Source organism: Aedes albopictus, chromosome 3 (assembly GCF_035046485.1).
Source record: "Aedes albopictus strain Foshan chromosome 3, AalbF5, whole genome shotgun sequence".
Taxonomy (NCBI): Eukaryota; Metazoa; Arthropoda; class Insecta; order Diptera; family Culicidae; genus Aedes; species Aedes albopictus.
The window spans coordinates 35,850,580-35,863,925 of NC_085138.1; the positions used below are offsets into that span (position 1 = coordinate 35,850,580).

The 13,346-nt window shown below is 39.5% G+C and overlaps 3 protein-coding genes across 5 annotated transcripts in view; 2 read left to right on the forward strand and 1 right to left on the reverse strand.

Annotated features, from left to right (window-relative positions):
- Window positions 1–13,346, reverse strand: part of LOC109419262 (E3 ubiquitin-protein ligase Nedd-4-like) — a 99,193-nt gene that overhangs the window by 14,790 nt on the left and 71,057 nt on the right. The window lies entirely within an intron of this gene.
- LOC134289856 (uncharacterized) lies at window positions 3,031–4,780 on the forward strand. The gene is made up of 4 exons (XM_062856500.1): window positions 3,031–3,819; window positions 3,895–3,972; window positions 4,032–4,507; window positions 4,566–4,780. Exons 1-4 carry the CDS (start codon window positions 3,612–3,614, stop codon window positions 4,746–4,748), a joined length of 945 nt encoding a protein of 314 aa, XP_062712484.1. The 5' UTR covers window positions 3,031–3,611; the 3' UTR covers window positions 4,749–4,780.
- LOC134289855 (uncharacterized) lies at window positions 5,456–7,603 on the forward strand. The gene is made up of 2 exons (XM_062856498.1): window positions 5,456–5,664; window positions 5,731–7,603. Exons 1-2 carry the CDS (start codon window positions 5,475–5,477, stop codon window positions 6,195–6,197), a joined length of 657 nt encoding a protein of 218 aa, XP_062712482.1. The 5' UTR covers window positions 5,456–5,474; the 3' UTR covers window positions 6,198–7,603.

Genomic DNA, 13,346 nt, shown 5'->3' on the forward strand with positions numbered 1-13,346 from the left:
TTTATTGTTCAATAGATTCCATGGAATTTGTTCATTCTTTTAAGAACTATTTAATAAAAATCTTTTCAAAATAATGCAAAAATCGGTTGGTGATTATTTCTAATCTTTTCCTGAAGTTCTTTTGGGTTAAAAATGCTCTGACATTTGACATTTCCACATAAATACAATGACATCTAAATACTCTAAAAATTCCATTCAGGAGTGTAATCATTAATTCCACAGACTATATGACCGTAAAATTTCATAAACAGTTTTGAATTTGAACATGGATGTTTGCACTCTGTGCTGGTGGTGTAGTAATGTTGAGATTTCGAAATTCTACCCATGATTCTACCTTCAAATCCTTCCAGAATTCTTCCTTTAAACCCATTTCCAGTTTCCCGCAGTTTTTTCTTGAAATTGTCAGATTTTTCTTTTCTGGCTTTCTCCGGTTTTTTCAAGTACCTATATCCAGAGGTTTTAACGCATTTGCTTTCATAAATATTTTTCACGATTTCAGTTTTTTCGAGATTTTTCACGGGGTCTCTTCTAGAGTATGTACCCCCGGACTTTCTTCCACAGTTTCTCGCTGGATTTCTCCAAATTGTTTTCCAAATTCCTTCCAGGAATTTCTCTTATTGGTTTCGGGATAGCTTTCCAAGAGTTTTTCTAGGATTTTTTGCAGAAGTTCTTCCATGGATTTCTTCCAGATATTTTTCGTGGATTTCCTTGCGGGATTTCGTACGTAGTTTCCCTCGGGACTATTTTTAGAGGCTTTCAGAGTTCATCGTCAAATTTCTCTAATATTTCCTCTTGTGATTAGTCCCAGAATTTTTTCCGAGATGTTCCAGTTTCTCTCAGGATTTCTTCCGTAGTTCCTCTCGAGATTTCTCCAATAAGTCTTTGCGGAGATTTTCGCAAAATTTTGCCGAGACTCATTCAGATATTTCTCAGGGCATTTCTTACAATAAATCTCGTAAGTTATCCCCAGGAGATATTCCGAGAAAAACTCTTTGAAAAAATCCTGCAAGAACTCCGGGAGCAATTTTTAAAGAAATGCCAAAAAGTAGCATCAAGAATCTTGGGAAAATTTCTGGTCGAGGTTCCGGGAAGCGTTCTGGGAATAATTCTGAGAAAATCTGTAAGAAAATAATCTCAGGTGGATTACTGCAAGAAATTAGATAATGAACTACAAGGAAAAGCTTTGATAAATATCCGAAAACAAAATCACGGGACGAACTCCATAAGAAACACCAGAAGACTCTGTAAAACATTTTAGGAGAAAGTCCAGTATAAATTTTGAAAAATTCTGAGAGACATCCCAGGATCAACAACGGAAGGAAACTTTCTCTCAGAAGCTCCGAGAGAAATTAAAAAAAAAAAACCCGAACCTTTGGGAACTATACCAGGCGAAACATCTAGAAATCCAAGGAGAAACTCTAGAAGAAAGCTATCGGAATTTTCTTGAAGAAATCACAGGAGAGACTTCGGAAGAAATCCCGGAAGGATTTCCCACAGAAAGTCAGTGAAAAACTTTTTAAACCGTTTCAGGACCCTTATTAGAAATCCCTGAAATAACTCCTTTAAGAGGAATATCGAGAAAAACTCTAACAGAAATTCCGCGACAATATCTGCGGTATATCCTGAGAGAAACTCTTATGGAGATCTGGGCCTTAATCCTTGTAGAAACCCACGGGAACTCTGGCACCAATACTAAGAAAATCTCTAGAGAAATTCTGTATGATGCCCTTAAAAATTCTAGAAGGCTTTCAAGGAAGAATCCCTGAAATAATTGTTCGAACCTTAGAAAAATGCTAGTAGGAATCCGGATGAATCTCCGGAAGGAATTCAAAAAGTAATACCAAGACAAATGGCGTGAAAAAATACGGAAGGAATCTTGTAAAAAAAACTCTGGTAGGAATTTCAAGAGGTAGGGTATGTGTTCCATCATTAATCTCACGCTCCCTTATTCATCCTATTTAAAACAAGCGATTACGACACCGGTTTATTTCGTTCTTTTTGTTTTCCTGGGTGCTCACTTCTAACAAAAAATACAAAAATAAGAAACAAAACAAAGAAAAAATACAAAAATAAGAAACAAAACTGTTGAAGAAGAAACGGAAACGGTCGTAGTAGCCTATGGCTATTTGATGTCATTTAGAAATAGAGAAAAATATATCATTCGTGTTTGTTCGTTCATTCTAACCAGACGTGTTTTAATCACTGCTAGTTCACTCTTTACAAGAGGTTATTCGGCCCAGAGTAACGGTTAGAGATGGCGAATTCGAATCCCGGAATCGAACGGCTGGTCGGCAGAGAAAATTGGACAACTTGGAAATTTGCCGTCCAAACCTATCTCGAAGTGGAGGACCTTTGGGAAGCCGTCGAGCCCAAGAGGGAGGAAGATGGAACGTTCGAGGCGGTGGACGCTACGAAGGACAAGAAGGCAAAAGGGAAGATTATCCTGTTCCTGGAACCGACCAATTACTACCATGTACGGGACGCGAAGACAGCTCGGGAGGCTTGAATGAAGCTCAACGTGGCGTTCGAGGAAACTGGCCTGACGCGTGAAGTTGGATTGCTTTACAAGCTGATTCGGACCGATCTGGAATCCTGCGGAACCATGGAGGCCTACGCGAACAGGATGATTTCAACGTGCCATCAATTGAACGAGATTGGGTTTCCTATCCCGGAACGTTTCGTCGGAGTACTCCTGCTGGCCGGGCTGCCGGAGCGGTACCAGCCAATGGTCATGGCTTTGAAGAATTCGAGGACGGCCATAACGGGCGATTCCATCAAGACAATTTTGCTGCAGGAAGAACAGTTGCCAAGCGAAAAAACATCGTTCGTTGCTAAGGGTAAGTTTCAAACAAAACCCGAAAGTTTCCATGGCAACGCGAAAAACCGAAACAATTTCGCGCAGTCCAAAGGCCCGCAGTGTAGAAAATGCAGCAAATTTGGCCACATTGCAAAATCAGGGAGCAAGAAAGCTGATGTCTTTTGTACTGTGCTTTCGACGATTGACGGCCATGAGGCAAACCAGTGCACTAAGGGCCAGAATCGCAATCTAGCGGAACAAAATTAATTACTCCAAAACGAAGCATTTCTGACACATGGTATCTTCGACAAAGTTGCTTGACATCAGCAGGGGCATCTATTGATAAGAATGTAGTAGTTCGCAACTCGTCCGCATAGGTGGCGCCACCATCTAACTTCTTTGTTTTACGTCCTAGAGACTTGGCGTCTTCGGCAAAGTTGTTCATTTTGGCAAAATAAACAACTCTTTCTCACACGGAAACAAATCTTGTAGTAAATATGGTTAGCAACCAATGTTTGAATTAACTACAGTTATATCTATTGAAAATAACAACAACATTAGTCAAAATAACTGAATTCTTGTCAAAAATACTATGGTTTCTTAAAAAAACCTATAGTATTTCTGACTATTTTATGTAGTTAAAAAAAGAATGCTTTTGATACTATAAATACCATGTTTATGGTAAATATCACCATGTTTTTTTTACAAACCTCAAAATCTTTTCTTCACTGCTTTATTTTACCATGTTTGTTGGTGAAATAAGAGTGTTGTACCGACAATTTTCAGCTGACTACATTTTGCGTTTAAGTTTACTATGAACATAGTAAATTTCACTCAGCGCAACTCGATGCTTGACAGCGCGCCATTTTGTAAACGAGTTCTCTTCAAATTCAGACGCGTGTGCCTTTATTTCAAGTTTTATTTTCGTGAAATCAGTGAATTTAGAATGAGTCTTTTGGAGAAAGTAGAAAAAATTAACGTAATAGTGGATGCCGCACTGGATGACCCGGAAATCATTGAAGGTAAGCGATTTATTTGTGTTTAAATACAAGAAATAAAATACTCAGTCCCTCTCTTCTTTTTTTTTTTTCTTGCAGAGGAGAACCATAATCCGGAGCTTGAAAAGCTGATTTGCGAATGGAATTTAAGTCCCGCTATTTATGCGATTCTCGTTCGTAAGTATTTAAAAACATAATTTTTAAACAATATCTGTAAAGAAAAATCCGAACTGCAGAACACGGATTTACAGTCGAATATCTCGAGAAAATGGATGAAAAGTCATTGGATGACGTCTTTTCGGTGACCAAATGGACGGGACATAAATTTGCGCTGCGGCAGAAGTTGGTCTTGTGGCCGAAAAGTGTCATGTGTCAATCGGCAAGCACATCGAGCGTATCTCAAAGCGCCCCAGCAGCTGCACCAGTCGTTCTTGAACCAACAACAGTAAAACTCCACACAAATCCCTTCAAGCATCGCCTGCTGCCAACTTCCGTGACGTCCGAACTGCTGCGCGACATTCTGAGTCGTAACGAAAAGGGGAAAATCGTCGTCAAATATTTCGAAACGCATCAGAGTCTTAACGTCACTCATCGGAAATATCTGGCGCACACGGTCGTTGACTATTATATCGCCAACGATCTTTACTTTCCACTCCCTGACATGGCAAAGTTTGCTCAGTTGATCGCTGAACGTTTCTCAAATGAATTCGCTGTAAATATTTTTAGACGTACTTAATTAACATAATAATAACGTCATATGTATATTGCAGGAGACCTACTACAACCCAAGAGACATCAAGGCTGAAAAAAAGCATCCCTCCGGTTTGATTTACGATCGGTTCCACAACCGAAACAAAAAAGCGTTGATCAAACCAAAATCTTCCACGGACAAGGAAAACATCTTTCGTGGGGCCAAATCGACTGCACTAAACCTATCTGAAGAAGGTAATTAAGCTTTATATAAGGAATGAACCACTATTTTTAATAAAATTTCATGATTTCCATGTCCTGCAAATCGAACTCGCTCCTTGTTTTCCTGCCTTCACGATTTTGTTTTGCTATTTTTCTCATATATGTCATAATATTATGGTGACGCTTGTGAAGAGTGGAGTACGTTCATCTCTTCACACACGGAAAATATTTAACGCATGATCACAGACAAACAGATGTAACAGTATACTTTGTCGTACACTGATTAAGTGGCCTTTAAATTTATTTGATTGTTTGAAAATCTACCGGTGGTGAAGTTCGAATTGTTTTCGTTCGTGTTTAATATTTACGCGCTTCTGCCATCTAATTCGTAGATGGCTAAACCCAGTGCATTCTTGGGAAACAGTTTTTCACATCTATGTTTTGAATTGACAAATGTTCATGGTGTTATGTTCGTTTGTCTGTGGCATTAGTAGGTACAGTCAACTTTCGCTCGTTGCACTAAGCTCTTAGCCCAGTTAGTGAAAGACTTTCACTAGGTGGGCTGAGTTTTCAGCTGTCAAATAATCTCTAACAATAGAAATTCAGGGCTACCAACCTAGACAAATCGTGCTTCACGTCAAAAAGTGGCGTTTGACTTCGTTTTAACTGGGCTATAGCCCACCTAACGGGCGCCCAGTTAAAACGAAGCCCACCTAAACGTAGCCCAACGAACGAAAGTTGACTGTATAGTGTTATGATGTTTGTGAATGACATATTTTTATTCTGTTTTGCAGATTGATTCGGATTTTGAACAGCTTTTCGGTAAATGTGAAAAACTGTTTAACGATTGGGAGCAGTTTTCGGAGAAGTTTCTAAAGTACGTCCGAAGTGCCGAAATCAAAGACGATCGGTCTCTGCAACTCCTGAGACATTTGCAAGAAGCACCTGTTTGCCAGGGTAAGCATAAAAACATAAAAATTAAAACATGATTATAAATAAAAAAAAACATCTCTATATTTCTAGCCGGTCGTGAATTGATTGTTTCTTACGTGTTCCAAGCGCTTATCAAACCAACGCGACGAGCTGGCGGAAAGCTTCCCACGATATTGGAGGCACAATTCGAAGTGTGTTGCCTTTGCCAAACCAACGACGAGTATCTTGAAGATCTCCAAGCATTGCGTCGAGACTGTGAAGCTGCAAAGATTCAGTTGACACCACGTATTTATGCTGTAGGCTGCCTCGAGAACATTGATTCACTGTATGTCGTGACCGGGAAGTTTGAATACAAACTGCCATCGTTCCTGCGATGTCTGGACGTTATAATCAAATTGAAGCACGTTCTCGATTATCATTTCTCCGATAGTTGCGAAGCCTACTGGTGCTTTTTAACCAGGTTCTTTTACGGCATTGACTACCGACGAAAATCCAAGAACAGCCAACTCCTCCAATTGATCAAATACCTGGAATCCCAGTGTGAAGAAGACCAGTAATGGATTGCTTTCTGTGTCCGAACATTTTTCGAAGCATCAATGATCTCTTGAAACACCTGCAAATTGATCACGGGGCCCCATCCATTTCAAACTACAAGTGTACAGCGTGTAGGCCCGCGGCACATTTCAAAGACGTGCACAGGTACAGGCGTCATATAAATGCTCGTCACCATACCTTGTTTCAACAAAGCTGCACACCGTCGGAGAACCAACAAGAAGAAGGATGTCTGTTACCTGTTATCGATGCAGTCCCAGAGGAACAAAACGACCAGATTATCGAAAACCATGAACGAATTGATTTTATTGAAAATGAAGAGAATACTATAAACGTTAAAAGTAAGGAAGAACAAATTCTAGAAATAAGAAATAGGTTAAGAGAAGTATTTTTAAGTTTCACAATTAATCTACATGGCAAAAAAAATATGAGTAGAAAAGACGTGATTGAACTACAGAAAAACATTACCGAGGACATTGTAATACCTATACTAGATGCTCTAAATGAAGTATCAAATATTCAAGAAGATCAATTAAATTCAGAGCTTATCAACGATCTACGCGACCCGTTCAACTTCATTTGCACGGAACAAAGGCTTAACACACAACTACAAAATTTGAATATGCGAGAGGCTCCTCAGACTATTAATTACAAAGATGAAGCTGGGAATATTGTGTCGAAGGGTTGTCTGACACCAATCAAATTTCAACTCAAAAAGTTTTTTGAAACTGGGTCAATTTTTGAACAAACCGTACTGAATATGGGAAAACTGGAACAAGGTAATGAAATATCGAATGTTGTCAATGGTACACTGTGGAAAGCAGTACGGAAAACTTACGGCGAGCAAATGGTTATACCATATTTTTTGTATTCAGATGAAGCAGAACTAAATGATGCCATAGGTGCTCATTCAGGAACTCACAAGGTGTGCGGGTTGTACTACAGTTTTCCGACTATTCCTTCGCATTATTCGTCACGACTGAGTTGTATTTTCGTTGCTGGATTCATTAAAGCATCCGACATTACAAAATATGGACCTACAAAAGCTTTGAGTGAACTTGTAGATGTTTTGATTGAGCTTGAGCGAGACGGGATTGATCTAACCATTGAAAGTAGGGTAGTGAAAGTGTATTTTGTACTAATGGGAATTCTAGGCGACAATTTAGGTATTAATTTACTGATGGGATATGTAACTTCCTTCAATTCCCTTTTGTACTGTAGGTTTTGTCGGCTCAATAAGAACCAGTGCCAGAAATCTATCGTTTTGGATTCAAGCATGAATCGAAATAAGGAGTCATATGCAGAAGATTTAACAAAAACCGTAAAAGAGTCGGGTATCAAAGAAGAATGTGGCTTCAACAGGTTGAAACACTATCATGCAGGGGAATTTGTGGCCGTTGACGTTATGCACGACTTTTTTTCGCATGGTGTGTGTGCGTACGATCTCACGTTCGTTTTTGATTATATGATGAACACATTAAAAATTTCATTAAATGTTATTAACTATCGCATTAAAATGTTCAACTACGGTAGTACTGAAAAACAAAAGACATTTAAGGCCATTACGCAAAAGCAGATAAAGTCATCGTCATTTAAAATGACGGCTCGTGAGATGATGCTACTAGTTCGTTACTTTCCTTTAATTTTCGGAGATTTAATTCCTCAAAATGACAGAGTCTGGAACTTCATGATGACTTTGGTTGAACTTTCAGAAATAGTTATTCTACCGAGCTTTGATACGGAAATGTTAGGTGTACTTCACGAACAAATTGTCTATCACCATACGCTTTATCAGAAACTATTCAGTGCGAGCTTGAAACCTAAATTTCATATTCTTCTGCATTATATCGATGTCATAAAGAAAATAGGTCCGGCCAGGTATACTTGGAGTTTCAGATTTGAAGCCATGCATCAAATATTCAAACAATACAGTCGCAACATCACATCGAGAAAAAACATTTGTTTGACATTGTGTATTAAAGCTCACATGTATTTTATGCACAACATGGAGAATTGGTCTGCTAATGAGCAAAATGTTTCGTTCACGAGTGCGGTGCGTATAAAGGTCCCTGAACTACCATATTTCAATTTTGTGGCATCTACCGAAAACCTGGAATCTGGCGAATACTACGCCTGCAAATTAGCAACATACAAGGGCACAGAATATAAAATAGGAGATTTTGTCACAAAATCAGAGGATAACATGCGGAAACTTGAACTATATGAAATTAAAGATTTGCTTGTATTCCAAGACCAACTATTTTTAACTTGTCAAACATGGCTTGTTGGTGATTACTCTTACCACTTTGCATCAATTGAAGTATATGAAAGACAATTAGATTTAAAAATTTATAATGTAGTGGTATTCGACGGCCCGCCTATTAATGTGTACAACATCGATGCGAAAAAATTTATTAGACTTAAGAAGTTCTTTGTATAACTGTGTAAACTACGTGAACTGTGTGAACAAATAGAAATAGGTCAGAAATCATAAAATAGTCTTTTCAATCATTACGAGTATCTAGTGATTATTAAAGTAGAGATTGAATGTGAACAGTATATTTCCTACACAGACTGTCAAACAAAGGAGAACGTCGAATCACTTTTTGACTCTACTTTAAGAATTACTTCATTCTTATATTAGAATACATAAATTAAGTGTTAAATTGAAGTCGGAAGTCGAAACCTAGGTTTCGCTGCTGTTCCTAACCGTTAAACATTAAGTTGGAAATATGATTTCATTCACATTTTTTCCGACGATATATTTAATATATAGTAACAGCAGTAAAATCCAATGTTCTAGACTTAGGACTTTAATTTGGTAATTACCATATAAACTACTACACGACCGCATATTATAAATAACAAAGAATGTAGTTAATTTTACTATAAACTACGTAATTTTAAATGTTGTTAAATTAACTGTGTTTGTAGTAAAATGCAAGAATATCAAAATACTACAGACATGGTAAAAATAACAGAAAAGCCTTTTAATCCATATATAGTAAAATCGACTGCATATCTGTTTGGCGTAATCAGACATTGTTGTCTGCTGAAAATTGTAGGTAGGTTGCGCTTAATTTAACCCCCTGATATAGTAGTTTTTACCACAACATTCTTTTCCGTGCAGACGTCCAAATTCCACAGCCTACTGTTTTCGAGTTATTTCAAAAATAAAATACATTCAATGAAAAACCAGTTTTTAAGCTTATTTTGACATTTTTACTAGAAACCATGTGAGTTTAAATTTTTTCCCAATGCAAGTATGTCAAACCAAACACATTCTATGGAAATATATTCAATATTATCATTAAAAATTTGAAATTAAAATACAAATTCGAAAAAATAGTGTGAATTTCAAGCCTTAATATCTCACAAAGCGCAAAAAATCGCAACTTCAAATTTTCAGCAAATACGAAGCAATACTAGGTGAACATACTGTCAAAAATTTGGAGAGGTATTTTTTGGTGTTTTTGAGATAATAGCTTTTTAGTAACACCATAAATATAAGTAGTACCAGCGTGTAACTTTTTACTGTTACACATTAGAGAGTTTATGTCTTCGAGAAAGTTGTTCATTTTGACTAAATAAACAACTGTTTCTTAGACGTCAAAATTCCACGGCCTACTGTTTTCAAATTATTGTATATAAACTAGATTTTATTGATAAAATTTGTCAATAAAACACATTTTGATGCAATAGTATGAACTATTTTTTATTGTTTTCGATTTTACGATACATAGTAGGTCATGAAAATGTCAGTTTCGTGGAGCTCTAGTTTCACAATCTCTAGAGATTGATTAACGTCCTTTCCATCCAGGAACAAATCCACGAGCCCTCAGCAAGATATTTCGCGCTCTAAAATTTAAAATGATTGACAAAAAAGGTTAAGCTTAAAACATTTGGAAAATAACATGCAAAAAATTGAAAGTTACCTTGAGCCATGCTGATAATGGTATACTGACATTTTCATGACCTACTATGTATCGTAAAAATTAAAACAATAAAAAATAGTTCATACTATTGCATCAAAATGTGTTTTATTGACAAATTTTATCAATAAAATCTAGTTTATATACAATAATTTGAAAACAGTAGGCCGTGGAATTTTGACGTCTAAGAAACAGTTGTTTATTTAGTCAAAATGAACAACTTTCTCGAAGACATAAACTCTCTAATGTGTAACAGTAAAAAGTTACACGCTGGTACTACTTATATTTATGGTGTTACTAAAAAGCTATTATCTCAAAAACACCAAAAAATACCTCTCCAAATTTTTGACAGTATGTTCACCTAGTATTGCTTCGTATTTGCTGAAAATTTGAAGTTGCGATTTTTTGCGCTTTGTGAGATATTAAGGCTTGAAATTCACACTATTTTTTCGAATTTGTATTTTAATTTCAAATTTTTAATGATAATATTGAATATATTTCCATAGAATGTGTTTGGTTTGACATACTTGCATTGGGAAAAAAATTAAACTCACATGGTTTCTAGTAAAAATGTCAAAATAAGCTTAAAAACTGGTTTTTCATTGAATGTATTTTATTTTTGAAATAACTCGAAAACAGTAGGCTGTGGAATTAGGACGTCTGAGAAAGAGTTGTTTATTTTGCCAAAATGAACAACTTTGCCGAAGACGCCAAGTCTCTAGGACGTAAAACAAAGAAGTTAGATGGTGGCGCCACCTATGCGGACGATTTGCGAACTACTACGTTCTTAGCTATAGATGCCCCTGCTGATGTCAAGCAACTTTGTCGAAGATACCATGTGTCGGAAATGCTTCGTTTTGGAGTAATTAATTTTGTTCCGCTAGATTGCGATTCTGGCCCTTAGTGCAGTGGTAACTGGATTCGGGTGCAACAAGGCACATGACGAGGGATCTAGAGCTGCTGGAAGACGTGCGTGTAGCAAGCGGGGTCGTTGTTGCTGCCAACAAGGAATCGATGAAGATTAAAGCGTGTGGGACTGCCACTCTCTATCCGGCCTGCCAGGGTGGGCAGAATGGTATTCCTGTCCAGGACGTGCAGTACATTCCGGATCTATCGACAAATCTTCTGTCGGTGATTCAGATTGTGAAGAAAGGCTTCAAGATCGTGTTCCAATCGACCGGGTGCGAAATCTTCAACTCTGAAGGGAATCTGGTGGCAACCGGAATCATCGAGAACGAATTGTTCAAGCTAGCGCAGGTGAGGAAACCAGTTCAAGCAATGTTGAGTTCCGCAATTGCATCGCTTGAAACCTGGCACAAGCGGATGGGACATCTCAACTACAGCAGCGTGAAGAAATTGGCCGGTGGTGTGGCGCGCGGCATGCAAATTTCGAGCGAAGGGCATAACGATTGCACGGTGTGTCCTATGGGGAAGCAGACCCGGATACCGTTCAGCAAGAGCGGTTCAAGAGCTGAAGAGTTGCTGGAAGTGATCCACTCGGACGTAGCGGAACCAATGGAGGTACCGTCACCATCTGGCAGCCGTTACTACATGACGTTCATTGACGATCGTTCGCGTAGGATGTTCGTATACTTCCTCAAGACCAAATCTGGAGAAGAGATCCTCGGTCGATTCAAGGAATTCCAGGCGCAGGCGGAACGCCAGTGCGGACGAAAAATCAAGATCCTGAGGACAGATAATGGTAAGGAGTATATTAATGATGGATTTCAAAGTTTCTTGAGTCAGATGGGAATACGGCACCAAACCACCAACGATTACACGCCCGAGCAGAACGGGGTGGCAGAGCGTGCCAACAGGACGATTACGGAGCGTGCGCGTTGCATGCTGTTCGAAGCAGACCTTCCGAAATCCTTCTGGGCAGAAGCAACGGCAGCGGCGGTTTACCTTGTGAATCGGTCTCCCACTCGCGGTCACGGATTGACTCCTGAAGAGGTCTGGAGCGGTAAGAAATCCGATATTTCCCACGTCAGGGTGTTTGGAACGAAGGCCATGGTGCAAGTGCCCAAGCAGAAGCGACGAAAGTGGGACCCAAAATCGAGACCATGCGTATTGACTGGATTTGAGGAGGAGACGAAGGGCTACCGCTTGTACGATCCCAGTACGAAGTGCTTCCTGGAGAGTAGAGAGGTGACTTTCATCGATGAGTGCACTGGCGGGTGTGCTCTACCGGCTAGGCAGCATCGCACGGTGGTGCCGGTGGACTTCGGAAGCGCTCCAGTTCAAACTCCAAACGTTCCCATCATCCAAAGCATTGATGAAGCAGCGTACGAAACTGATGATGAATTAACGGAAGATGAAGACATCAACGATACCTCTACGGACACAATAGTTGACGTGACTGTGCTCCCTCTGCGAAAATCTTCAAATCCACCTGCTCAGTCACAGGTGTTGAGGCGCAGCGGACGGGAGCACGTACTACCAGGCAAGTACAAAGATTTTCATATGCAAGGCAAACGATTCCCCGTAGAAAATATTTCTCAGGTCAGGTCGGACGATTCCAGCGATTTCGAGGGTTTTGACGAGATGGACAACAGACCCGATCCCAACCAATGTTTGACTGATCTCCCTCCAGGACGGAAAGCGGTAGGATGCAAATGGGTATTCAAAATGAAACGTGACATCAACGGAGAAATTGTGCGGTTCAAGGCTCGATTGGTGGCACAAGGCTTTAGTCAGCAATACGGGCCGGACTACGATGAAGTATTTGCTCCGGTGGTACAGCAAACCACTTTCCGAACGTTGATGGCAGTTGCGGCGAAAAAGAACATGACTGTGAAGCAGTACGATGTCAAGACCGCATTCCTGAATGGCGATCTTGAGGAGGAGATATACATGCGGCAGCCATGTGGATTCGTACAAAGAGGAAGCGAAGGCAAAGTGTGCCGACTGAATCGAACCTTGTACGGTCTGAAGCAGGCAGCAAGAGCGTGGAACCAGAAGCTACATGAAGAACGATGTGATTCCGATCCGTGCCTGTATCGGAAGCAGGTGAAAGGACGATGGTGTTATGTCCTCGTATACGTCGACGACCTCGTGGTGGTGAGTGAAGATCCAACGATGATTGAAGCGCTCGCGAGGAAACTGAGGAAGTCGTTCGAGATCAGCGAACTGGTTGATATTCGTTATTACCTGGGTATGGAGGTAGAGAAAGATCAGCATGGCGATTATTTCCTGAGTCAACGGAAGTACATCCGAGAGGTG